This window comes from Triticum dicoccoides, chromosome 3B (genome assembly GCF_002162155.2).
Source record: "Triticum dicoccoides isolate Atlit2015 ecotype Zavitan chromosome 3B, WEW_v2.0, whole genome shotgun sequence".
NCBI classification, from domain to species: Eukaryota; Viridiplantae; Streptophyta; class Magnoliopsida; order Poales; family Poaceae; genus Triticum; species Triticum dicoccoides.
In genome coordinates, this window is record NC_041385.1 from 128294119 (window position 1) to 128321970 (window position 27852).

Sequence of the window (27852 nt, forward strand, 5' to 3'; positions counted from 1 at the left end):
CACACATATTTGCACCAATATTAGTTTTGTGTGGGGGTGATGTGAGTGTGTGTGCGCGCGCGTTCGTATGTGACCATGAGTTGAAATACAATGGTGAACATGTGTGCACGGGCACCCGAATTAAGAGTGAAATCTGAAAAATAGAAGAAAAACTCAAACAATTCCATTTGCCGGTGATAACAAACATGAACAATTGTTCAAACTCACATGCAAAGTTTCTCAAAGGAATGGCATTCGCCTTTTTCCCATCTTATTTGTATATATTCATCTTCAATCATGCCTATACAACGAACACAAGAAAAAAGTATTGCATCCAGATTCGTAGACCACCTGGCGACAAGTACACGCACTGAAGCGATCCAAAGGCGCGCCGCCGTCATCGCCCCTCATTCACCGGAGCCGGACAACTTGTTGTAGTAAACAGTCGGAAAGTCGTTGTGAAAACATTTTATTTTTGGTCAAGAATTTGATGAACTTCATTTTTTTTCGCGAAACTTCACACGTGAGTAGCACATTCGACTGTGTTTGCTATTTTTTCGAGTTGTTGTTTTTGTTTATCTGCACCGAGGTTCCAAAAATCCATGTCCTCAGTTTGGGTCCTCACAATACTTTTTATAACTATTTATTTGAGAAACAAAACTATTTTTCGTCAAGGCACCAAAACTAACTTGAAAGTGCGAATCTCGAGCTGCAGCATTAAAAAGGGCCAGTTCACATCTAAGCCCACGAGGCTAACCCGGTCCCAAAACGAAATCCCCAGCCCGACCCGCGCGCCCGCGCAACTGATTCGTCATTCGCGCCATCCCTCAAAAAGAAAAAGGAAAAACCAATTCGCGCCGCGCCGCCACGATTTCATCGCTAAATCGCCCCCGAACGAACGAAACAACAAATTTCCGCGCGAACCACAGGCGCTTTCGCGGCCGGATTCGAAATTTCAAGCCGAAAATCCCCGAGACGCCATCGCGTTCCCTTCCATTTCGGCAATCTTCCTCCTACCGCCCCCTCAAATTCGTTTCTCCAAATCCTCGCGCGCTCGTCTCGATTCCAATCCCGGAATTTTTCGCCTCCGCCGGGATCATTTAAGCCCGTCTTCCCTCCTCGGTCAAATCACCCCGCGCCCCGCGAGCCTGTTTCGTAGCCAAATCACCGATCCAAATCTCGCCGCCCCGCACATGGAGATCGCCGGGGACGCCGCCGCGAGCGGTGGCCGCAGCATCCGCGACCTGCCGCCGCTGAAGCGGTTCAAGTTCGTCGGCTCCAACCTCGGGTCAGCGCCGTGCCCGCCGCTGCCGGCCAAGAAGCGCGCGCTCCCGCCGCTGCCGGAGGCGGCGCCTGCCCCTGCCTGCCTTCCGGCGAAGAAGCGCGCGTGTGCGCCACCGCTGGATGCCATCTCGCCGGCGTGTCTTCCGGCCAAGAAGCGCGTCCACGTGCGCCCCCCTCCGCCGGAGGATAACGCTCCTCCTCCCTCCGTCCCGTACAAGAAGCCTCCCCTCGTTCCGGTGAAGAAGCGCATCGAGGTGCCGCCGCTCCCGCAGCGCGTCGTCAACGCCAATCCATTCGTTCCGGCGAAGAAGCGCGTCCAGGCGCCGTCGCCCCCGGAGTACGCTGCTGCTCCGCCCCCCGTCCCGGTGAAGAACCACGCCCAGATGCCGCCGCGCCCGGGGAGCATCGTCGCCGCTACCCCAGGCGTCCCGGCGAAGAAGCGTGTCCAGGTTCCATCGCCCCTGGAGCACGCCGCCCCTCCCCCGACCGTTCCGGCCAAGAAGCGGGTCCAGGCGCCGTCGCCCCTGGGGATCGCCGCTGCTCCTCTCTCCGTCCCGGCCAAGCAGCGCGTCCCTGTGCGGTCGTGCCCGGAGGGCGTCGCCACCGCCCCCTCCGTCCAGACCAACAAGCGCGTTCCGTGGCAATCGCCCCCGGAGGACGCTTCTGCTCGGGCCCCGGTTTGCCTCCCGGCGAATAAGCGCGTGATGTCGCAGTTCATTCCGCCCTCTCCATCTTCATCGATGAAGTCAGATGGGGCTCGCGTCGGCGCCCTCAAAGAAGCCTGTCCTCAAGGCTTCGTTGAAAGCGGCGCCGCCACCTATCCTAAGGCGGCGAATGGTGCTGAAGCGTCCAAGATGACCAACAAGCCCGACGAAGTCAAGGATCAGGTGTTCCAGAAATCCCGCAGAACAAACACCGCAAAAAGAGCGAGTGGTCTGCACTGCAAGAAGCTCTCCGATGTCATCAATGGCATGCAATCTGAAGTTCAGTCCGAAGAGCTCAAGAAATTCGAGCCAGCGAGTGATCTGCACTGCAAGAAGCTCTCTGAAGTCGTCGGTAGCATGCAGTCTGAAGTTCATGCCGAAGAGCCCAAGAAGTTCGAGCAAACTAGTGATCTGCACTGCAAGAAGCTCTCCGATGCCGTCAATGACACACAATCTGAAGTTCAGGCCAAAGCGCTCAAGACATTCGAGCAAACTAGTGATCTGCACTGTAAGAAGCTCTCTGATGTCGTCGGTAGCATGCAATCTGAAGTTCAAGCCGAAGACCTCAAGAAATTCGAGCAAACTAGTGACCTGCACTGCAAGAAGCTCCCCGATGCCGTCAATGACGCACAGTCTGAAGTTCAAGCCGAAGTGCTGAAGAAATTCGAGCAAACGAGTGATCTGCATTGCAAGCTCTCCAATGCCGTCAACGGCGAACAATCTGAAGCTCAAGCCGAAGTGCTTGAGAAATTCGAGCAAACGGCTGATGTGCACTGCAAGAAGCTCCCCAATGTAGTCGATGACGAACAGTGTCAAGTTCAAGCGGAGGCGCTCACGAAATTCGACCACGCGATTGTTCCTGAAGTGGCAGCGCCAGCACGCGAGGAGGAGCACACGCAGGAAGACGAAGAAGTGGCGGCCGAGCGAAGGCAAGATGCTCTCGCGGAAGAAGAGGACGACGGCATCCTCTGCGCGGTCTGCCGAAGCACCGACGGCGACCAGTCGGACCCCATCGTGTTCTGCGACGGGTGCGACCTCATGGTGCACGCCACGTGCTACGGCAACCCGCTGGCCCAGTCCATCCCGGACGGCGACTGGTTCTGCTCGCTCTGCTCCGGCAAGCCCGCCGCCGCCGCGGGGAAGAAGGGCAAGCCGGCACGCCCGCCCTGCCGCCTCTGCCCGGCGAGGGGCGGCGCCATGAAACGCACCACGGACGGCGCGTGGGCGCACATCGCGTGCGCGCTGCTGGTGCCGGAGGTGTTCTTCGGGGACCCGGACGGGCGCGAGGCCATCGACTGCTCCCTCGTGCCCGGCCGGCGGTTCACCAGGCACTGCTACATCTGCGAGAGCAGCAGGGGCTGCGCGCTCGAGTGCTCCCAGCCCAAGTGCGACCTCGGGTTCCACGTCTCCTGCGGCCTCAACGGCGGCCTCTGCATCGAGTACCGCGAGGAGAAGGGCGGCGGCGTCGTCGCCGGCTTCTGTAGGGAGCACACCAAGCTCTGGGAGAAGGTAAAATCCTGTGATTTTCTTGTCATTGTCTTGCTTCAGCGATCTGATGTGAAACTTTTTGGTTGGATTTGTGTATGTGTTGGTGCAGCAACAACTGACTGGCAAGTACAAGATTGTTTCTAGAGGGCAGCAATGACATGGAGATGGAAGAGAAGAATCTGGCGATCAATTGCTATGGAATGGTGAAGAATTGCATCTCGTAGTTGTCTAGGATTGTGTCACTGTTCTAGTGTTTTTATTTTCTCCTTTTGGTGTGCCTTCTGCGATCTTCAGATATGGTAGAAGATTGGAGGTGTCTCATGGCAGGTAGTTACTTTGGAGTTCTATTGGCACAGTTTTATGGTGTAGTCTGTAGAAAGCATGTAGTACTAGGTGTTAAGCTTCAGCTCATTTCTGATGTCAAGAAGTTGGGTTGTTCCTACCTCTTAGAGACTTGGATTATTTTCAATAAGCAGAGTTTGAAGTCTAGGCTGGATTAACAGTCTCTAGTTGTAATTTGGTGTCAGTATATTGAAATAAGAGCATGTATTTTCCACAGTGTTGCGAGCAAGCATTAGGATTTGCCTCGGAATTTATTCAGTAACCCAATTAGCAGATTATAATAGCGTGCAATCACCTCCGTGCGAAGTAGTGCAGGCAATGAGCATCTTCGCTGCTTGATGTGACTAAAGAATTCAAAACCGCATCTTCAGATCGCTGACAATCACAAATTTTCACTCTCAGCAACTTGGTGCAAGATGATAACATTTCCCGGTGCAGATAGAAACAAGTTCTGACGTTATCTTTCCAGGTAAAAAGAAACAAAACAAGGGGACAATGCTGCTTTCAAAATGTTGAAATGAAGCCCTAAATCTGAATCGGCAAGTGCCTGAATAAGTCAGTCGGTCAGGTGCTCCCACGGAACCGGATCCTCTAAGATGGAGAAGTAAAGTCTCGATGCTATAGTGCTAGTCTAGTGTAAAATGAAAAAAGAAAAGTTAAGAACTGTTAGTATATACTCCCTCCGTCCGGAAATACTTGTCATCAAAATGAATAAAAGAGGATGTATCTAGATGTATTTTAGTTCTAGATACATCCCTTTTTGTTCATTTTGATGACAAGTATTTTCGGACAGAGGGAGTATTAGTAGGCCTTTTGCTGTTGGTATTTACTGTAAATATAAATAATTTAAAATTAATTTTATTTCACCATGAGTTTGTTTGCATGTAATTAATATAAATGTGCAGAGTAGATCATCAATTTACAAATTAACTTAAATCGTTTTAATCATAATGATATAGACAGGAAGAAAGAAAGTTAGGGTATTGCAGCTTCTTTAATTTTCTTTCTTAATGTTAGAGGATCTAGTTCCGTGCTCCCACATGAACCTGCCACTAACTTATCTTAGCCATATCTGTATGACTGTATCTATCCATGTACGTAGTTGCGGCCAGGCACAACGTTGCCTTGTCTTGTTCCTTTGCCGTGGCCAGCTGTGTCATCTGTGATCTGCCATCGGGCCCTCTCAACGTGCAGCTCGGAGGGCCAATAACGTGCTCCCATGCGCAACCACGCTCGGATACAAAACTGCCGCCGTTATCAAGCTAGGCATCCTCATGTGCTGCCATGCCTTGTCTTACACTCAAACAAGTGTTTTCTTGGCATGAAAATCAAATTCGTTGATCTTATCATAATTTCACATTGGCAACTTGAAAGCTTAAAATGTAAACACGACCTAGATGATTTAGAAAAAGAAGAAGACAATGTCAAAAACAGATTGTGCAAATGCACCGAGTTTGTCTTTTGGGAGCACACAAATGGACACATCCATGAATTGTTTTCAGAATTCTTTTAGGAACTTACAAATGACTAAACGAGAAAACTTGCACATAAACACCCTGCTACTTTCGTTCATCTCGGAAGGGCAGTATTTTGTGTACGAGGTAAATACACTGATAGTCATTGAAGTTGATGCAAAGGTCAGGGGTGATCCTCCTTTCCTATTTTTTTTGAAGTTGAGTCGAAAGCACAATACGGCCCTCGTACTTCCTCTCGTTACGGTCATTGAATACGTGTTGCGGTAATTATATGGTCGCCGACTCACCATAGAGCCACTATATTCTGCTGAGTTGACTGGTCAACCTTGCCGGTCAATCATGCATAAGTTGCAGCCCGTCACAACACTCTCTCTACCTATGCAGCGCCGGCCAGTCATATAGGCAGGGTGGTGTAACCGACTACCATGTATGCATGCTTGACTGCTTACTTGGAAATGCTGAACAGTCAACCAAGCAGAATACAGAGCTCTATGGTGAGCCAATGACCGCATAATCACCACAAGGCGTATTCAATGACCGTAATGAGCGTATTCAGAAGTACAACGACCGTAGTGTGCTTTTGATTCAACTTCAGTGACCGCCAATGTATTCATGTCATTTTCCCTACGCATAGGACTTACTCTTTTCGATCAACCGACACTAGGAGTACTACCTTTTCATCAGAAGAATAGAAAAAGTATGTATAAGCAGGTGGCCACACTTTGTTATACAAGGCCAACTCTAATGGTGTGCACCAAAATAAACACATCAAATATTACGTCACGACATGTACGTAGATAGGGGGGCCGATCATCCAACCGTAGACATCAAATAGGCATCAAACCCGGACAACAGGGTAGGCCATATAGACCTAGAGGAAAAAGCACATGTGGTGTGAGGAAATGTAATCCACCTCACAAATGAGCCAGGTGGACATTCGGACCCCTCCTGGTTTGGTACTGGTTTAGGGGAATTCGGACACCTGGACCATGCCGTAGACGTTTGGTGCATATGACGTTGGATGACAAAAAGTATCTGGAGCGCACACTTCAGACACTTATGGGCGTTTGGTGCACGGCGTTGGAGTTGCCCTAATATGCCAAAACACCTAGAACCACACCCTACTCTCTCAGGGGTTTTCGTGGGAATCCATGTGAGCGATGTCCTCAAAGGCACAGTGGGCATCTAGAACATACGACATTCTCCTACCCTTGAAGATGTTCCGCTTCTCCCCCTTCCAAAGATTCTACATGAAGGAGATGATATGACCGATGTACTTGTGCTTATGTCCCTATCCGTTCGGCACATCATGACATCCCACTAGATATCGATGATAGCGGCGGTGTTCAAAGACACCACCGGTAGCTGAATATCCAAGTGTGCATGAGCCCTCGGACCTCGAGGATGAAATGAAAATCTTTGCATTAGTGGTTGGTGGATTCGACCCTCTCCCCCAAGGCAATGTTGGCATGATTCGTTAGTCAACCACACATAGCTAGAGGATCCACTATGAAGGAAGAGACTTGAGATTTTTTGTTTTTGACTTTAGTTCTGATGGGACTTTCTACATCCTTTTCCCCTGACAATTTTTCATGGTATCTATGGAATTTTGGCTTATAGACTGAGCTGAGAGAGTACTTCCTGGAAGAGGTCTAGAGGTAAATAACTGAAGCACACCTTTGGCGGTCAAGGAGGATCTCTTTCAATGTTAACACAAGTGAATGGACCAGATGATCTGTGTCGACATGTTGATTCTTGCAACCAACTTAATACAATTTCTATAGAAAAGCTATTTGCCACTCCCTCCGTAACTTTGGCGACACCATACCGAAGAGCTCAGGGTAACTTCGGCCAAAGGCCTCCTTCTCTGATCATCTGTCATGCCAAAATAAGGCCTTGTTTCCGTCTCCGAGGGTTACTGTCATCATCAAAAGCATTAAGAGTCGATTGTCATCATCAGAGCAAGGGAGCTTGTCCACAATCTTTCATGATCGTCCATTGCAGCAAAATCCAAAGAAGCCCGAGGGCACCATTGAACCGTGTCGAGGTAGGTCGTCGAAAACAACGGTAGACGGTCTTCCAGTCCATGATGAAAAGTGACATTGGTCGCCTTTTCAATTGGAACCACGGTTTTAAAGATAGATCTGTTTTAATAATGACGTGGTATTTTGACACAAAAGGACTTTTTCTCCCCTCTTTCTATTGTCGACAAGGAACGGGTCATTATCCGTGTGTTAAAAAGGGCCGCCCTCCCTCGTGTCTCCATCCTCCGGCTCACCGACGCGGCACATAGCGTGGCGGTAGGTGCACGACATCCACACCGCCGGTACCGGTGCGGGTGCGTGTCCACAAAACCACACCCATTGGACCTCCTCCTCCTCGGCTCCACTCTTCCGCTTCTCCCCCCCCTCCTCGCCTCTTCTAGTGCTCTCTACCGCTCTCCATCCCCACCTCGGTCTCGTCCGGCGCCCCCTTCTCCCTCCCCCACCTCGCGGTTCGCCCCGCCGGCGGCGACGCGGTCCTGGTGCTGGTGCTGGTGCTGGATCGGTTTCTTATCTTGCCGGTAAGGAACCCTATCCTGTCCCGACTGGATTATCTTGATACGGATTTGTGTGTGAGTTCGTCTTGCGGCTCCCTTATTCTGTTTGCTGCGTGGCGGCCGGCGACCGAGGTCTGAATCCCCGTCGAGGTAGTTGCCGATTTGCCTGTCTGCTGCGTGGTGGACTGGTAGGTGCGCCCTTGCTAATCTAGTCCACCCACCCGTACCCGGTCTGGCTAGCTTAGCCGCTTCTTCTCCTTCGGCGCGCGAGACCGATCTGAGATGCTCCCCTAGAGCGGCCGCAACTTATTTTGTATAAATTCGTCTAGATTTGTTCTAATATAGAGAGTTGGAGTATTAGAGTTCAGAGCAACAAGAAATACAGTACTCTCCTGAGTAAAGAACCAGTGTACTGCTTTTCCAAAAAAAAAGTTGGAGTATTAGAGTTCAGAGCAACAAGAAATATAGTACTCTCCTGAACATTTGTCCCCACCAACTAGACTGATATGCGTGTTCATACAGAGATTACATTGTATATATAATTTTCTCTCCGATGCGGCAGGCTGACCATTCTGACGCACTTGCAGGATTTATGTGCCAAGCCGCGTACTCTTCTGTTTTATTCTTCGGATCAAACTTGTTGAGCTGATTCCAGCAAGGAGGAATCTGCAAAGCAGCTTGGTGTTAAGCTTGCATCTTCCCTAAACAGCTCCAGATTAAATGGGAGAAGGTAACTGCTTTTCCAACTTTGTATCTGTCTTTTGAGTTGAACTTAAGTTTTCCTTTGCCGCTAGATCCCCTACGTTATGCAGGATCTTTTGAGTTAAACTTAAGATTTCCTTTGCCGCTAGATCGCTTACATTATGCAGGAGAACAGAACCCTTAGTCTGTCATTGTAAAAGACAGTAACATCTATTACATGATGTTGACATACCGGTCTTTAGCATAATACTAGTGTATAAACACCAGGGAGATATAACCTAATTATGATTCAGAGTTTACAGTTTTTCCTTGTTTATTAGGGCTTTGGCAAATTTTAACATGGTCCCTCTTACCCCCTCTTTTTACATATGAGGTAAGAAGGTAAGAGTTAATCAGGCCACTAATTAATGTGATCAACGGTTCAGATCTATTTCATACTCTTACCTCTCATACGAAAAGAGGAGGTAAGAGGGACCATGTTAAAACTGCTCTAGGGCTTTAGCTTGATCATGATGTGCATTATTTGAGTTTTGTTTATTCGATTACTTCTTAATCTGAATCACACTTGGCATTGCACAGCAAGCTCAGATGATCTTTGCCATTGTCAAGGGTGTCTTGGCAAGTACACCCTACTCAGAGATGAAGAGAACCCACAGCTGGCAAAGTTTGAGAGACGCCTTCCTTGCTTTGGTTGCGGAATAGGGTGGTCCTCGTAAGAATCCCTTACCACCTACACAAACTTCAGTTCAGTTTTCAAATTCTGCATCTGGCAATATCAAACATGTTCTGGTTGCAGATTTCTTTTAGGTTTCTTGTGTCCATTGCTTTGGTACTATGCAACGACTCTTTACTGCTGCAAGTACTACAATAGGGATCCCCGAGAGCGCCCAGGTCTTGCTGCCTCTGCTATTGCGGTAGGTTGTCCTTCCACAGTAAATCCTGAACATGTTGCTATAATCAATGTAGCTTGAAAGAAAACAACTCATAGATGCAAAGTAGTGTAATAGATAAACCATATCTAGGTACGGAAAGCAAAAGAGTTTTCCTGAAAAAATCATTTCTTAATGCATGTAAACCATCATGCAACCTGATAGCAGATGTGTTGATGGTTCTGCCACCAAATTGATTCACAGATTGATCATTTTTGTAGTGAAGGTGTGTTTTAACCCCGTTTGCTCCTTCCTTTTCTATGAAAATGCACATCTGTGGAAATGAATCCATTTGTATATTTTCTATTTTCTATTTTTACGCGCCGTTGTTTGCTTGTGGAAACATCAAAGCTAGGTTTCAAACCAGTGTGCAGTCCTTGTAACAGTTTTTGACCTTGACAAACTTGTTCTTCACAGTGAGTGTCGTTCGTAATGTTTCAGTTACTAAACAGTGGTCATGTTGGCAACTCTTTACATCAATTTGCAGTTTTTCTTCTTCTGTCCTGATAGCTTTCTGAAATAGTTCTATTTACAGTAAGTTTTCTTCTGAATGTTTCAATTTTTTTGGTATGTGCAGGCGGCCATCTTCACTACCGCGGCAACTATTACCCTCTCCATCATTCTGATAATCTGGGCACAAAAGTGATTTCTAAGGCAGGGAGAACAGGGCTGATTGGTTGTTTATCGGCAGATGAGGGATTCAGAAGGCAACTTGTAATGTTGATGATAGCAGATCGTCTTAGTTCATCATGTAATCATAGTGGCAATGCATATGCAAGTGTTTATCGAAGGGCTTCATCTATCGATTGTCATCTCTCCTGGGTCAGTTATTCAATCTTTCTAAGAGGGTGCGAACAGTTGACTGTTTCTTCTGAAAAGCTTCCAATCCAGAGGTTACAGATCGATTTACATAAATTAGAGGAAAAATCCATACAGGTAGCCCATTCAGCAGGTAATTGCTGGGATTGAAACTGTAGTCATTATCACCAACTCACCATTGGAGATGATGCACTGATACACCTGGAAGTCATTATCTAGTATAGCACCGTCCTCTGAACTTGTCGAATTCTTAAGAGGTTAAATTTCCGATACGCCTATTTTACTTGCGGGGCGTGTTGTGGTGGGTTTTTCATGGTAGTACCATGTGAGACGATGATCCAGATCGAGTGTTCATCTCAAGAGCGCGCGCTTCAGCGAGCCATTCCGTCTCTCCAGTTGATTCCATTGTTTGGATATAGAGTTGATTTATGGCACAGATCTGTTCAAGGATGAATTTGCTGGTTACAGTTTGAAGTCTGACCGGGATTTCTTTTTCCAAAACATCTGGCACTTCATTATTCCAGAGAATCATCATAGAAAATTTGAGGGATGAGCTCAGGGGCAACATCATGGAAAACAGAAAAAGTAGGGAAGCTCACCATCCCTAGCTAAAACATGTGCAGACAAGAATGAATTCGCAAGCGCCTCAATGTCGAACAAGATACAGCATTCGCATTTGAACATATATGATAAAGTGTTTAAATTAGTTTTATAAGTGATCAAGGACTTTTCAGTAATTTGCTATGCTTATTTGAAAGCCACAGAATGTATTTAAAATGCCAAAAAATGTAACAAATATCAAGCAACAGACGCAGACATTCAGTTAGTACCCGCAAAACAAAAAGACGGTTGTAATTTTGGTTGGGATGTTCCTATCGTATCAGGCTGTGAAGCTGAACACTCGTAGCTTTTCAATGCGGAAATTGAAGCTTTCAATCTATATGAAGATTGAAGTTTTCAACCTATATGCCTACGATTTCCAACTAAAAGGTAACGGAATAGTCTGAAAACAATCCCTAAATCAAACCCTTCATAATAGAGTTCTCCTCCAGTCTCCACATAATATTGCTCTCCTCCAGTCTCCACATAATTTCATATCAGCGAAGTCGGCCCCTTCGCAATGCAATGTTCTCTTGAGCCGCCACATGATTTTGTGTCACCGAAATTATTTTAACAATTGCATCTATAATCTATTGCTAAGACTTGAATAGATATCACAAATATTAGAAGGACCATAAATGTGTAACAAAGAGGTCGAGTAAAAGGGAATCAGATCAATAATACAATACTTCTGCATTTTTTCTTTCAATAATACCGTAGTTCTCCATGACAATACGAATGAATATCCGAATCACGATCCGGTAGTCAAGCATGAATCGAGTTTACAAACCCTAGTTGTACAAGAATGGATCTCTGTGGAATGGGGGATCTTGCTACGGAGGAGTCCGGATGGATCTAAGTGAAGAAATTCCTTCACTCACCGGTACCAAAGGATGGTCTCATACTAGAGGTCAGCTTGCCTTCTGTTGCACTTGCTTGAGGTTGCTTCCAAAAAGACAGATGTCGCCGCTTGTCCATTTAAATATGGATCCAAAATCCTCCCATGACCATGATATCATGTAATCAAAGCAAAGATCCAAACAACTCTCGCTTGAAGCTAGTCAAGATCTATGACATCTCTACCCTTTGGCATCAAGATACCAAAAGGGAGAAAGAGTCCTAAACAGCTCCCAAGACTAACTTGTCGACAGGCATTGGCGATGAAGGCCAGACATTCACACCATTGGTAGCGTGCCATGGAGTGGAGATGAATCCATGTGCAATGCTTCTGCCGGTGTGGATGAGGTGGCTAGAGCAGAAGGAGGGGTAGACACAACTGGAGGAGTGTTCCTGGCAGAACAACAAACTGATCCCTGGTGTCGTGGAATAGTCACGGCAGATGTCCTAGTGTGAGGACTTAGTCGTGGAGCCATCGCAACTAGGTTAGCTTAAAGGGGTTAAACGAGACAAATGACACATGAGTTTATACTGGTTCGGCCCCTTGCGGTGAAGGTAAAGGCCTAATCCAGTTTGAGGTGGTATTGCTTATGTCTCGATTACCAGGGAGCGAATCCGCTTGACCTAGCTTTCGATATGTTGTTTCTTGCCTTGAACCGCCGCCGGGTCGTCCCTTTATATACAAAGATTGACGCCCAATGGCTCACGGAATCCCGGCCGGCTCATAGACAACGTGTCCGGCTCGGTGACTATCTATACATGCCTTACAATACAAGTCTTACATATATGGCGGTTTACCCCTACGGGCCTTAAGTCGCCCTTGGGTCTTGGGCCCTTGCTTGTGAACCGCCATCTTCAATATCCTCGTGGGCTTCATATCATGAATCGCCATAGTATAACCCGGTCTCCTGGGCGGGTCATACCTAATAGTTATATCCCCAACATCAGGCCCCAGGTTGATTTGAACTGGTTCATATCGATCTTCAACACTTAAAAAAAAATCCTCCCTTCTTCATTTGTACGAGAATTCATAACCCGCCATGACGTCATCTCCTGGACTTGTGATAACTCACCATGACGTCACCTGTTATTAATTTACACAATATCCAACATATCTCAACAGACCTTTATCTTTAATGGTTGTCCTGAAAATTGAGGCGCTCGAGCAGCTGGATAATCATGTTTTGGCCTCCTCGTTTTTCGTGCCCACTTGTTATCCCTTCCTTATAAATAGGGTCGACTGCCTTTTCTCATTCTCCCCCTTTCCTTCGTCTTCCTCCTCCCGCGACTCTCCTGTCACTTGAGCTCCATCGCCGTCGCGAAGCTCACCGCCCGCCTCGTCCTTGACCGCTGCATCAACCTGAACGGACCAGAGATCGACGGCGCTCCACCGCAGTTCACCTGCCTCTGTAAGCGCTCCTCCTTCTACACTCCAGATCGCATTAGGGTTTCTGGAGTTCTTCGTGTTCTTCGTAGTTCTTCATAGTTCTTCGTAGTTCTTTAATCCTAGCACCCTTTGATCTGAAGATAGCATAAAACTTGCCTGGTAGTAGTTTTACCCTTTCCTTGAACGCTAGCGGACCATTTTCCTTCATAAAAGATCTCATCAGGACTTATGAACTCCCCTGTACTATTTGTAGGGTTTGATTTATTTTCTTTTTCTGAACTGTCACTGATCCAAAATTATAATTATAATCTATGAAACTTGTTTGTCCAGTTGAGGGAGTCCTGGATTAGGGGGTCCTCGGACAGCCGAACTATATGCATATGCCGGACTGTTGGACTATGAAGATACAAGATTGAAGACTTCGTCCCGTGTCCGGGTGGGACTCTCTTGCGTGGAAGGCAAGCTTGGCAATTCGGATATGTAGATTTCCTTCTCTGTAACCGACTCTGTGTAACCCTAGCCCCCTCCGGTGTCTATATAAACCGGAGGGTTTAGTCCGTAGGACAAAAACGATCATAACCATAGGCTAGCTTCTAGGGTTTAGCCTCTACGATCTCGTGGTAGATCAACTCTTGTAATACTCATATCACCAAGATCAATCAAGCAGGAAGTAGGGTATTACCTCCATAGAGAGGGCCCGAACCTGGGTAAACATTGTGTCCCCCGCCTCCTGTTACCATTAGCCTTAGACGCACAGTTCGGGACCCCCTACCCGAGATCCGCCGGTTTTGACACCGACATTGGTGCTTTCATTGAGAGTTCCACTGTGTCGTCACTGTAAGGCTTGATGGATCCTTCGATTATAGACAACGATGCAATCCAGGAAGAAGTTTTCCTTCCCAGACATATCTTCGTATTCGGCGGCTTCGCTCTGCGGGCCAACTCGCTTGGCCATCTAGAGCAGATCGATAGTTACGCCCCTGGCCATCAGGTCAGGTTTGGAAGCCTGAATTACACCGCCGACATCCGCGGAGACTTGATCTTCGACGGATTCGAGCCCATGATAGGTGCGCCGAACAGTCACAATGAGCATGATGTAGATCTGGCATCGGACGGTGTTCGGGAGATCACACCTGCGGTTGCCCCGGCCCCTAATCCGGAGCAGATAGTGCCATCCAAGGACGGGTGGATGGACCCCGCCACGGAGGCCGCACACTCAGCCGCGTTAGAGCCGAAAACATACTTCGCCTCCAATGAGGTCTGTGTCATCGGATCCTCGGACTCGCCTCCGATCATAGGCTCCGAACCGCATGCATCCGTGCCTATCGAATCTGATCGGGCACCGATCCCGGAGTTTACCTCCACGGACATCTTTCAGCACTCGCCCTTGGCGACATGCTAAATTCATTAAAGTCTCTCCGTGTCAGGAGACTCTTGGCCAAACTATGTCCAGCTTGAGTGGGAAGGGGACGTCGAAGAAATTCGTTCCCCACCCACCACCCACTTAATAGCCACTGTCGATGACCTAACCGACATGCTTGATTTCGACTCCAAAGACATCGACGGTATGGACGACGATGCAGGAGAAGAACAGGAACCACCGCCTAAAGGTCACTGGACAACCACCTATACATGGTGGACACACCCAAAGAAAACAACGGCGAAGAACGAAAGGATGCAACGGAGGATAATCCTCTTGAGAAGCAACCAAAGCGATGACGTCGGCGCCGCTCCAAATCCTGCCACAGTAAAAACAGCGATAACAGCGCAAGAAAGAATAATACCCTAGTCGACTCCAAAGGCAACGACGACCCCATGGACCCAACGATGGAGCAGGACGAGCCAGGGGACGGCGAACATAGTCCGGGGCCGCTGTCCAATCATAGTGATGGCAGAGATAAAACTCATAAACCTGTCTCCGGAGAGGAGAACAGTCTGGACGACGATGCACTCATCATCCCGGAAAGGCACTTGGAACAAGAGAACCTCCATAGAAGGCTTATCGCCACCGCGAGGAGCTTGAAGAAGCAGAAGCAAAGGCTTAAGGCCGCACAGGACACGCACAACCGCAGATGGAACAAACTGCTCGACACTGAAAAAAATACGGCGGCAATCGCCACACAAAGAGCTACCCAAAGTGCAAGCTGCTGCCCAAATTCGACGACGCGGCTATAGAGCCCATTCCGCCGAAAAATAATACGGCCGATCCACCGGACCGACCACCCCGTGGCCACGACAGGGCGGCTAATGGCGCCGCACACAAGTCAGCACACGATTTACGCGAGCACCTAGACCAAAAAGCCGATATGGCCAGGTGCATCTTTGGATCCAGGAAGCGTGCTCCAGCGCAGGATCACGGCCACCAAAATGATTATACTGATCGAATACCAGCTCGGAATCAACACTGAACACTACAACCGTCGGTGGCATGCCATGGCACATCCAAATACAGGGGTGCCGCACACCCTCTATGTTTCACTGATGAGGTGCTGGATCATGAATTTCCAGAGGGATTTAAACCCGTAAACATAGAGGCATACGACGGAACGACAGACCCTGCGGTCTGGATTGAGGACTTTATTCTTCACATCCACATGGCTCACGGAGATGATCTCCACGCCATCAAATACCTGCCCCTCAAGTTGAAAGGACCAGCTCGACACTAGTTGAAAAGTCTCCCCGAAAACTCAATCGAAAGTTGGGAGGAACTTGAGGACGCTTTCAAGGCTAATTTTCAAGGGACCTATGTCCTACCTCCGGATGCAGACGATCTAAGTCACATAATCCAACAACCCAGAGAGTCAGCCTGTAAGCTTTGGAACAAATTTCTCGCCAAGAAGAATCAAATCATCGACTGCCCGGATGCCGAAGCCTTAGCGGCTTTCAAGCATAGTATCCGGGACGAATGGCTCGCCAGACACCTCGGCCAGGAAAAGTCGAGGACAATGGCAGCCCTAACAAGCCTTATGACCCGCTTTTGCGCGGGCGAGGACAGCTGGTTGGCCTGCAGTCGCACGAGCGACCCAGGCACATCCGAAGTCAGGGATGGCAATGGGAAGCCACGACACAATAAAAACAAGTGTCGAAATAATGAAGACAGCCCAGACAACACGACGGTAAACGCCGGATTCAAGGCCTCTCAACCCGGTCAACGGAAAAAGCCATTTAAAGGCAGCAGAGATGGACCGTCCAGCCTAAACAAAATTCTCGACAGATCATGTCAGATTCATGGCACCCCCGACAAACCTGCGAATCACACCAACATATAATGCTGGGTCTTCAAGCAGGCCGACAAGCTAAACGCCGAACACAAGGGAAGGGAGCAGCCAAGTGAAGATGAGGACGAACCACGCCAGCCGAACACTGGGGGGCAGAAAAAAATTCCACCAGAGATCAAAACAGTGAACATGAATTACGCAACTCACATACCAAAGAGAAGGCACAAACACGCACTCCGAGACGTATACGCTATAGAGCCTGTTGCCCCCAGATTCAACCCATGGTCGGCCTGCCCGATCACTTTCGATCACAAGGATCATCCGACTAGTATCCAGCATGGAGGCTCGACCGCCTTGGTGCTCGACCCAATAATTGACGGATACCATCTCACCCGGGTCCTTATGGACGGCGGCAATAGTCTTAATCTGATATATCAGGACATTGTCCGCAAAATGGGGATAGACCCATCAAGAATCAGCCAAAGCAGTACTACCTTTAAAGGAGTAATACCAGGCGTAAAGGCCCGCTGTTCGGGCTCTCTAGCATTAGAGGTTGTATTCGGTTCTCCCGACAACTTTTGAAGCGAAGAACTAAGCTTCGACATCGCTCCATTCCGAAGCGGCTATCACGCACTACTCGGAAGAACGGCCTTCGCCTGTTTCAATTCAGTTCCGCATTACGCTTATCTTAAACTCAAGATGCCCGGTCCACATGGTGTCATCATAATTAGCGGAAATACAGAGCGTTCTCTACGTGCGGAAGAATATGTGGCGGCTCTAAGTCCGAATACCTTAGGGAGTGTTCGGTGTTGCAAGTTTGGCCTTATATGCATCAGCTCTGAATCATGTCTTTGGTCAATAGTTGGGTTTGCCCGGCTCCCGTGTTTTTCTACCTTACGTTTCGCTCTATCGGCTAAGGTGGCACCCGGAGAACTACTGCGATTGTGCCCGGTTCATCTGGATGAGCACCTCAGTAGAGAAAGCCGAAAACTGACTGTCATGATAAAGCGAGAGACTGGTCAACCACTCGAGGACTCAGCGGAATCTTCACGATTCCTCCGCATTGACGAAGGACCGGCTTCCCGATCACGTATGTACGCGTACCGTATTCGGATGAAGGCGGACGTACCAGGGGCTGTATAGTAGCCCACTGTCAAACTCCTATGGCTAAGTGAAAGTGTTAAAGCTATATAGTCCGATTGCCTCATTCGCCGCACTATCACCTCCTTAAATGGACCAAGACGTTGGATCAAGTGTGAGTACGTGATTTACCGAACACCCCCGCATTATATGCGTGGGGGCTGAAGCCGATGACTGCAAACTTTCAGGTTATATACGTACATAGATAAACGACCGCACAGGAGACACTCAATACTTTACGGGCAAAAGTATAAAATGTAGCCTTTATAATCAAAATAGCATTGTTTTTACAATCAAGATATATGTCACTGGAACATGGTACCCTTTGAGCACTGAGCCTTTATTAAACGGGCACCTTCCAGGATTTCTTCAAAATAGTGCTCGGGCGAGTCCTGACCCCTGGGCTGACCCCTGGCTGCAACAACGGTGGCCTCCATCTCCGCGCAATATGTCTTAACACGGGAAGAGCCATCTGCGCACCTTCTATGCACGCCGACCTCTTAACAGCATCGATATGTAGCACAGCACGAAGAAATCATTGCACTAAACCAAAATAACTATCCGGACTTGGTTCCTTCGGCCAAAGATGATCCACGACAGACCTCATGGCAAGCCCGGACAACCTATGGAGCTCAGCCCATTCGGCCATTTGCTCATTCAACAACAACGGACGCCTTGGATTACTGAACTGCGACCAGAACAATCTTTCCACCATATGATCTTTCTGATCATTGAAATACTTAGTCGCATCAGTAGCACTTTTTGCTAAATCCAAGTATGCGTCTACCGAACTCCACAATTGGTCAAGAGGGGCATACTTCGGATCGCCGAACTTTGTCCGCAATAAGAAGGGCTTCCCAGCCGCGATATCTCTGGCTTGACGAAGCTCCTCCCGCGCCGCTCTGATTTTAGAGCGCGTTTCCTTGGCTGCTTCCAAAGCCTTATTCAAGTTAGCTGCTTTCGCTTGGTTTTCCCTTTCTAGGAGCTCATAGCGGCTGGCGGCATTTTGCAGCTCAAGAGCCATGTTGGCTATTTTATCTTCGCACCGACGATGAGCAGCCTGTTCGGCTTTCAACTCTTCGGCTGCCTTCAGGGCGGCCGCATCGCTTCTCCTGGCTTGTTTTTTGGCTTGAGCAAGCTCTGCCCGAAGGGCCTCCACGGTGGCAGCTCCATCTACAGCCAAAGCATATTATAGATGCTAGCATTATGCTCCTCTCAATATTTGCTGACCACCCGAATATGCATACCCTGTGCCTCGTCAAGCCGCTTGTTCACAAGCGTGATGTCCGCATCCGCCACGTCAAGCCGCCGCCTCAATTCGGCAAAATCAGTAGTTCGGTCAACCGCCGGATATGCGGCCACCTGCATACGAAAGCAGCGCCGTTATTACCTGAGACTATGATCCTCTCCTCACCGTGTTTGGGCGGCAACCAGAGTCTCAGGGGCTACTATCTATACAGAGCACACCTAGCGTGTGGGGTACATTCAAAAATATATATATTACCTTGCGTACCTCAAAGCCTCTTAGCAGGCTCGCAAAAGCTTCATTCAACCCGCTTTTGGCGAATGAGATCCTCTCAATCACCGTACCCATTAAGGTACGATGTGCCTCTAAGATAGTTGCTTGCTCCAAAAGATCCATCAACGTGTCCTGTTGTACACCGGACAGTCCCGGCCTTTTTTTGTTGGTCTCCTTAGGAGCCGAGAACTCCGGACTTCGGGCGGGTGAAGAGTTACCTTTTGGCCTTTGCGGATCAGGGGAAATCCTCCGCGACGACACCTAAGGGTTGTCCGTCTCACGAGGAGGGGAAGCAGGAGGAGGCGTTTCGCTCTCTATCATCTCCGGAAGAAGATCCCCCGAAGACGAACATTGTGGAGAGGGGCTATGAGCCGGACTGTAAAACATATATGTCGGTTGTTATTCTCAGAAAAAGAGCAGGGCATATTTACCAATGTGCCTTTGATCACTTACAGTTTGGCTCACGGCCGGCTCCCTGCGGGTGCTGCGCGGTAAGGATACCCTCCGGGGAAGGGCCCCCTGGTGAAGGTTTCTTCCTTCGTCTGGAAACCTCCGTTTCCAAGTCTTCAGGGGCGGCCCTTTTCTTCCCGTGGGGAGAAGGGATTCTAGATTCACCTCCCCGAACATCCTCCTTCGCGGAGGCACTAATTCCCCCGGTTTGGATGTGTAACGTATGAAGCCTGCCTTTGGCTTCTTTGTTCCTCCCCTCATCTTCTCTTGAGGGCACTTGATACGGTGCGTGAGCCAGCATCCTGATTAGCAAAGGATCTGGCGAGTCTTCGGGAAGAGGGGCCGAACACCTGATCCTCTCCGCCTTCCTTATCCAGTCCTGGCAGAGGGCAATTTTTTAGAGTGATGTTGTGACAAATATAATAACAACAGGATCGGTCGCAGAGTTACTTACTAGGGTATCTGGACGATTACAGTTCAAACCCGCATCCTCGGTGGTGTCCGGACACTTTATTCATGATCCGAAGAACAATCGATACATCCCTTCGAGCGTCACACCGAAGAAGTGTTGAATAGTTCGTGGTCCTTCCGGGATGAACTCCCACATACGGAGAGATCGACGTTGGCATGGAAGGACCCGACGAACTACCATTACTTGAATTACTTTAACGAGACTGACATCCCTCTTGAGGAGATCTCGGATGCGACTCTGCAATGTCAGCACGTCATTAGCTGCCCCCCCAGTCCAGCCCTTTGTTGACCCATGATGCCAGCTGGGGCGGAGGGCCCGGGCGGAAGGCCGGGGCGGCCGCCTGCTTTGTACCTCGGGGTGCTGTGATGTAAAACCACTCCCGTTGCCATAAGTCGGACACCTCCGGAAAGGAACCCTTTGGCCATAGGGCCTTGGCACCTTTGCTTATTATAGCACCTCCGCACTCCACGTGTCGCCCGTCGATCATCTTCGGCTTCACATTAAAGGTCTTGAGCCATAAGCCGAAGTGTGGGGTAATGCGGAGGAAGGCCTCACACACGATGATAAACGACGAGATGTGAAGGATGGCATCTGGAGGTAGATCATGGAAATCTAGCCCGTAATAGAACATGAGCCCTCTTACGAAGGGATCAAGACTAAAGCCAAGCCCTCGAAGGAAGTGGGAGACAAATACGACACTCCCGTTGGGTTCGGGAGTAGGAATAACCTGCCCTTGAGCAGGTAGCCCGTGGGGGATTTCGGCGGTCAGATACCTAGCCTCCCTAAGCTTCTTGATGTCCTCCTCTGTGACAGAAGAGGTCATCCACCGGCCTTGAAGGTTGGATCCGGAGATGATTGAAGGTCCGAAGCGCTTAGCCTAAACCTTGGGTGTTGGAACTCGAGGTAGGGGAAGGGAAGGATTGGGCGTGGAAAGAAAAGGACGGGTCTGGACCTCTTTATAAAAAAGGTGAATATCAAGCGTCCTCCACGTGGCCGTTTGGAACTTGCCTAAAATCGAGGAGTCATACTAACAGCACGATTGGGTTACCCACGCCCGTATTGATGAGAATCCCGTGATAAGGGGGACACGATCTCTGCTTCGACAAGACGTGCCAATAAAACCGCCTCGCAATACGTGCAATAGCAGGCTAAAAAACGGTTCGTATAATGACCGGGCCGCGGTGTTATGTCACGCTATGAAAAGTTGTCAGCAGATTAGATTTGTGGAATATTATGCTCTCTACGGTGGTGTGTGAAATTTGTTTTGCAGAGCCGAACACGATTCATGTGTTCAAAATCTACCTTGGAGTATTCGGAGAAGGAACCCGCCTTGCAATGCCGAAGACAATCTGCGTGCCGGACTCATCGTCATTGAAGCCTGTTTCAGGGGCTACTAAGGGAGTCCTGGATTAGGGGGTCCTCAGACAGCCGGACTATATGCATATGCCGAACTATTGGACTATGAAGATACAAGATTGAAGACTTCGTCCCGTGTCCGGGTGGGACTCTCTTTGCGTGGAAGGCAAGCTTGGCAATTCAGATATGTAGATTTCCTTCTCTGTAACCGACTCTGTGTAACCCTAGCCCCCTCCGGTGTCTATATAAACCGGAGGGTTTAGTCCATAGGACAACAATGATCATAACCATAGGCTAGCTTCTAGGGTTTAGCCTCTATGATCTCGTGGTAGATCAACACTTGTAATACTCATATCATAAAGATCAATCAAGCAGGAAGTAGGGTATTACCTCCATCGAGAGGGCCCGAACCTGGGTAAACATTGTGTCCCCCGCTTCCTGTTACCATTAGCCTTAGACGCATAGTTCGGGACCCCCTACCCGAGATCCACCGGTTTTGACACCGACACCAGTACTTAGCAAAAATTTTCCTTCCTGATAAATCAATCTGACCATGTCGGCTTTCATCATCGGTTGTAGTTAAATTCAAAACTCAACAAATTTCACCTTTGACAGACATCAAAAACTGGTCATGGCGGCTTACATAGCCCGATGTAACTAGTCATATACCATTAGGCCCCTTTCTAAGACGCCATTCTGAATATGTGTTGTAATACTTTCCCTCCGGCTTAATTTGAACCAACAAACTTGTTCTTTTCCTTTTTAGGCTTCTTTTTTCACTATGGCCCTAAAGACAACCACCTTCTGTAACTGGGTTCCCTCCATCGTCACTGAGAAAACACTCCAGGACTTTATAACAACCGGTTATTTGCCAAAGAAGTCTGTCATGCACTACCGTGCCCCTAAGCCGGAAGAGGAGAAACCTCAGCCAAAGGAGGACGAAGTCATTGTCTTTACAAATCAGTTGAATCGGGGCTTCTCACCGCCTAACTCTAAATTCTTCCGGGATGTTCTGCACTTTTTTAATCTTCATCCTCAAGACATCGGACCCAATTCCGTGTCAAACATATGCAATTTCCAAGTTTTCTGTGAGGTGTACCTTCAGGAGGAGCCCAGTGTTGAGCTGTTCAGAGAGTACTTTTATTTGAACCGCCAGAACGAGTACTCAAATGGACCCAACCTAGAACTTGGTGGAATCTCAATTCAGTGAAGGAGAGATGCTATCTTCCCTTATGCCCGCCTACCGAGTCATCCCAAGGATTGGAATCAGACATGGTTCTATTGCAAGGATACTTCTCCGGCTGACGAGAACCGACTTCCCGGCTTTCACCCTTGCGTCTGGACTCAAAACATCATCTTCCTGACAAGCTGACAATCGCTGAACGGAAGAAATTCACCCCTACCATTGCCAAGGTCAAGGCTCTGTTGGGAAACGGCTTAACTGACATTGACTTGGTTCGATGCTGGGTTTCATGGCGGGTCATTCCATTGTGTCGCCGCACCGGCTTAATGTGCACTTACACTGGTGGAAAAAAGGATCCACTGCGCCACAACTCTGAGGATTTAACTGGCCATCAACGAAATGACAAAGTCCCTTCTGCATGAAAGCCCGGTGGACTGAAGCAAAGTGGGCCTAAACCCTTTCTGCACATCTAACCCGGCACCAAAAGTAAGTCTTTAAATTACTTACTTTGCCTTCATCCTTAAATACTTTGTTTAACTCAACTTTGATGACTTTCACAGGCTGATGATGACTTCTGGAAGAAGGAATATGACCATGAAGCTGCCAAAAGGGCCAGAAAAGCCAAGAAAGCCGCCAAGAAAATGACCAAGAAGAAGGGGAAGAAAACCAGTGCTTCTGAGATGCTTGAACTGGACGACAGCTCTGAGTCGGAGGTAGCCCTTGATTCCCTTGGCTCTTTTTTCAACCATCTTATTGACATTGATTATCATCAGGATGACACGGGGACCAGTCAAGCAATCGAAGAAGAGGCAACTATCATTTCCTCCGACTCCGAGCCCTTGCCAAGACAGAAAATTCGAAGAGTAACCTGGAAAGTAAGCTTTTCACACCCCTTAGCTCATATGGATCCTCACTTTCTTTTGAAGCAACAACAACACGAGAGCCGGCGACAGACTCAGACTAGCAGGGATGAAGAATTATCTTCCGGCTTACCGAACACTCCGAGGAAGCGTCGAAACAAGGTCACCCTCGATTTAAGCTCTTTTTATCCTCTGGCGGGTCTCACCTGCCAACCACTTAATTCTTCCGACTCAAATTATCAGGAAACATCCCGTTCCTCTTTCGGCAATTCATCTCAGTCTCATCTATCGACTTTCAAGACTGCTCCCGGGTAATAATAATTACTTATTTGCTCATTGTGCCCCTTGATACTTATACTGACCTCTCATAACTCATGTAGTGGAAAAGCCAAGCCCATCAAGAAGGCAAAGGTGAATAAGCCGGTCGAAGACCCGAAAGTCAGTGAACCGGAGCAACAAACTGCAGCGCCTGAGGCCTCTATTCCTCAACCATCAGAGCCGGTTCTTGATGTTCCACCAGAAATCCCTGGCTCTTCTATTGATCAAGCAAATGATGACCCTTTGAACACTGAAGCATCAAGCCCAGTTAAATCAACTGAGACACATGATGACGATGTGGTGATTACCAATACTAGCTTTAGAGAGCCGGGCAGGCCTACTATTTTAGCCAAACATTCTGCCAAGGAGGAGTGCACTGAACGGCATAAAGTAAGATTTTATGTTGCTGACTACTCCCAATTAAGCATTGGCGAAGTATATTCTGGCTATCTCAGTCAAGTACACATCAGCCATGAACTTGAAGTTGACATGGTGAAGGAAATGCACCTAAAATTTGAGGTATAAGCTCTTCCTTTATTGAATTATGCACATCCTGTCAGCCCCCAAGTCTACTGTTTATGATGAATATACTATAGACTTAGATTAACCATGAGCATAAATAACACTCTTTGTCAAACTCTTTAAAAATCCGGCTTAAAGGATCTGGTTTAAAGTAGAGTTGTAATGATTAACACTGAATCCGTAGCCCCCAAGGGCCGGTTTAATCAGCATGAATGAGCTGGTCCTTTATATTCTTGTGTAAAAAGAAGTACTTACTTGTGTAGTTCTCATGAGCCGGCTGTGGCCATTTGCAGCACAACCGGGTCACTGTAAAGTAGTAAGAATACAAGTGATGACCCACAAGTGTAGGGGATCTATCGTAGTCCTTTTGATAAGTAAGAGTGTCGAACCCAATGAGGAGCAGAAGGAAATGACAAGCGTTTTTCAGTAAGGTATTCTCTGCAAGCACTGAAATTATCGGTAATAGATAGTTTTGTGATAAGGTAATTTGTAACGAGTAACAAGCAATGAAAGTAAATAAGGTACAACAAGGCGGCCCAATCCTTTTTGTAGCAAAGGACAAGCATGGACAAGTTCTTATATAGAGAAAAGCGCTCCCGAGGACACATGGGAATTATCGTCAAGCTAGTTTTCATAACGCTCATATGATTCGCGTTCGTTACTTTGATAATTTGATATGTGGGTGGACCGGTGCTTGGGTACTGCCCTTTCTTGGACAAGCATCCCACTTATGATTAACCCCTATTGCAAGCATCCACAACTACAAAAGAGTATTAAGGTAAACCTAACCATATCATGAAACATGTGGATCCAAATCAGCCCCTTACGAAGCAACACATAAACTAGGGTTTAAGCTTCTGTCACTCTAGCAACCCATCCTCTACTTATTACTTCCCAATCCCTTCCTCTAGGCCCAAACAATGGTGAAGTGTCATGTAGTCGACATTCACATAACACCACCAGAGGAGAGAAAACATACATCTCATCAAAATATCGAACGAATACCAAATTCACATGACTACTTATAGCAAGACTTCTCCCATGTCCTCAGGAACAAACGTAACTACTCACAATCATATTAATGTTCATAATTATAGGGGTATTAATATGCATTAAGTATCTGAACATATGATCTGCCACCGAATAAACCAACTAGCATCAACTACAAGGAGTAATCAACACTACTGGTAACCCACAGGTACCAATATGAGGTTTTGGGACAAAGATTGGATACAAGAGATGAACTAGGGTTTGAGAGGAGATGGTGCTGGTGAAGATGTTGATGGAGATTCACCCCCTCCCGATGAGAGGATCGATGGTGATGATTTCCCCTCCCGGAGGGGTGTTTCCCTGGCAGAACAGCTCCGCCGAAGCCCTAGATTGGTTCCGCCAAGGTTCCGCCTCGTGGCGGCGATGTTTTGTCCCGAAATCTTGCTTATGATTTTTTCCAGGGTAAAAGACTTCATATAGCAGAAGATGGTCACCGGAAGGTTGCCAGGGGGCCCATGAGACAGGGGGCGCGCCCTGGGGGGTAGGGCGTGCCCCCCACCCTCGTGGACGGTGGGTGGCCCCCCTTAAGTATTTCTTCCGCGCAGTATTTTTCATTAATTCCAAAAATGACTTCCGTGGAGTTTCAGGACTTTTGGAGTTGTGCAGAATAGGTCTCTAATATTTGCTCCTTTTCCAGCCCAGAATCCCAGCTGCTGACATTCTCCCTCTCCATGTAAACCTTGTAGAATAAGAGAGAATAGGCATAAGAATTGTGACATAACGTGTAATAACAGCCCATAATGCAATAAATATCGATATAAAAGCATGATGCAAGATGGACGTATCAACTCCCCCAAGCTTAGACCTTGCTTGTCCTCAAGCGGAAGCCGATATTGAAAAATATGTCCACATGTTTATAGATAGAGGTGAAAAAATAAAATACGAACATGAGGGCATCATGATCATTCTTATAACAACAACATATATATATATATATATATATATAAATTTCATCATATGATTTCTTACGCTCAAGTAACAATCTGTTCACAATGTCAAGTATGAATCAGAAACTTCATTGAAAATGAACAAACTACAATCTTGGTCATTGAAGCAATTGCAATTTATCATAACACCGAAAAGAGTCAACATAAGAGCTTTTCAACAAGTCCACATACTCAACTATTATTTAGTCTTTCACAATTGCTAACACTCACGCGATACTTACAGGTATGAAGTTTTAATCGGACACAGAGAAAGATAGGGGCTTATAGTGTTGCCTCCCAGCGTTTTACCTCAAGGGTAATGTCAATAATAATAATTAATGCTAACTTACATCCAATTGGATATATATATCAGGATCTTTCCAACATGAGGTGCTTGCCAAAGGATAAAATGTAAAAACGAAAGGTGAAGATCACCATGACTCTTGCATAAGGTATAAGACAAAAGTAAAAGATAGGCCCTTCGCAGAGGGAAGCAGAGGTTGTCATGTGCTTTTATGGTTGGATGCACGAAATCTTAATGCAAAAGAACGTCACTTTATATTGCCACTTGTGAAATGTACCTTTATTATGCAGTTCGTCGCTTTTATTGCTTCCATATCACAAGATCGTATAAAGCTTATTTTCTCCACACTAATAAGTCAAACATATTTAGAGAGAAATTTTTATTGCATGCAACATGACAACTTACTTGAAGGATCTTATTCAATCCATAGGTAGATATGCTGGACTCTCATGGCAAACTGTGTTTAATGATATTTGGAAGCACAAGTAGTATCTCTACTTGGTGCAAGGAATTTGGCTAGCATGAGGGGTGATAACCCACAAGTGTAGGAGATTGCAACAGTTTTCGATAAGTAAGAGTGTCGAACCCAACGAGGAGCTAAAGGTAGAATAAATATTCCCTCAAGTTCTATCGACCACCGATACAACTCTACGCACGCTTGACGTTCACTTTACCTAGAACAAGTATGAAACTAGAAGTACTTTGTAGGTGTGATAGGATAGGTTTGCAAGATAATAAAGAGTACACGAATATAAACTAGGGGCTGTTTAGATAAAGAAGCAAATAAAGTAAATATAACGAGTGTGGAAAAGTGGTGGTAGGAGTTGTGAAATTGTCCCTAAGCAATTGACTACATTACTAGACCGGTAATCCCTATTGCAATTCTATTTGAGGGAGAGGCATAAGCTAACATACTTTCTCTTCTTGGATCATATGCACTTATGATTGGAACTCTAGCCAGCATCCAAAACTACTAAAGATTCATTAAGGTAAAACCCAACCATAGCATTAAAGCATCAAGTCCTCTTTATCCCATACGCAACAACCTACTTACTCGGGGTTGTGTTTCAGTCACTCACGCAACCCACTATAAGCGAATCATGAACGCATTGCAACACCCTGCAGTGGGAATCCCTCACGCTTGTGCGACACGGAGGGCACAATAGGACATCACCAATAATAAAGCATGCAACTCAAACCAATCATAGCAATTCATCAATCACCGATAGGACAACGAAAATCTACTCAGACATCATAGGATGGCAATACATCATTGGAAAATAATATGAAGCATAAAGCACCATGTTCAAGTAGAGGATACAACAGGTTGCGGGAGAGTGGACTACTGGATATAGAAGGGGGAAGGTGATGGAGATGTTGGTGAAGATG

The 27852-nt window shown here is 47.4% G+C and overlaps 2 protein-coding genes across 2 annotated transcripts; both read left to right on the forward strand.

The window, feature by feature from the left end:
- Positions 1-873: 873 nt before the first annotated feature.
- On the forward strand, positions 874-4013 carry LOC119275136 (phosphatase and actin regulator 4A-like). The gene is made up of 2 exons (XM_037555929.1): positions 874-3476; positions 3565-4013. The coding sequence occupies exons 1-2, from the start codon at positions 1173-1175 to the stop codon at positions 3610-3612; spliced, it is 2352 nt and encodes a 783-aa protein (XP_037411826.1). The 5' UTR covers positions 874-1172; the 3' UTR covers positions 3613-4013.
- A 3561-nt stretch (positions 4014-7574) lies between these two features.
- On the forward strand, positions 7575-10501 carry LOC119275137 (60S ribosomal protein L18a-like protein). Its single transcript, XM_037555930.1, has 5 exons — positions 7575-7835; positions 8399-8541; positions 9093-9225; positions 9310-9427; positions 10020-10501. The coding sequence occupies exons 2-5, from the start codon at positions 8532-8534 to the stop codon at positions 10086-10088; spliced, it is 330 nt and encodes a 109-aa protein (XP_037411827.1). The 5' UTR covers positions 7575-7835; positions 8399-8531; the 3' UTR covers positions 10089-10501.
- Positions 10502-27852: the final 17351 nt, after the last annotated feature.

What these genes read in the sequence shown, in the direction of transcription:
- LOC119275136 (XM_037555929.1), top strand. Translation starts at nt 1,173, where the DNA reads ATGGAGATCGCCGGGGACGCCGCCGCGAGCGGTGGCCGCAGCATCCGC. An exon ending in ACACCAAGCTCTGGGAGAAG is followed by an intron (nt 3,477 to 3,564) that starts GTAAAATCCTGT and finishes GTGTTGGTGCAG; the next exon opens with CAACAACTGACTGGCAAGTA.
- LOC119275137 (XM_037555930.1), top strand. An exon ending in TGCGGAATAGGGTGGTCCTC is followed by an intron (nt 9,226 to 9,309) that starts GTAAGAATCCCT and finishes TTCTGGTTGCAG; the next exon opens with ATTTCTTTTAGGTTTCTTGT. An exon ending in TTGCTGCCTCTGCTATTGCG is followed by an intron (nt 9,428 to 10,019) that starts GTAGGTTGTCCT and finishes TGGTATGTGCAG; the next exon opens with GCGGCCATCTTCACTACCGC.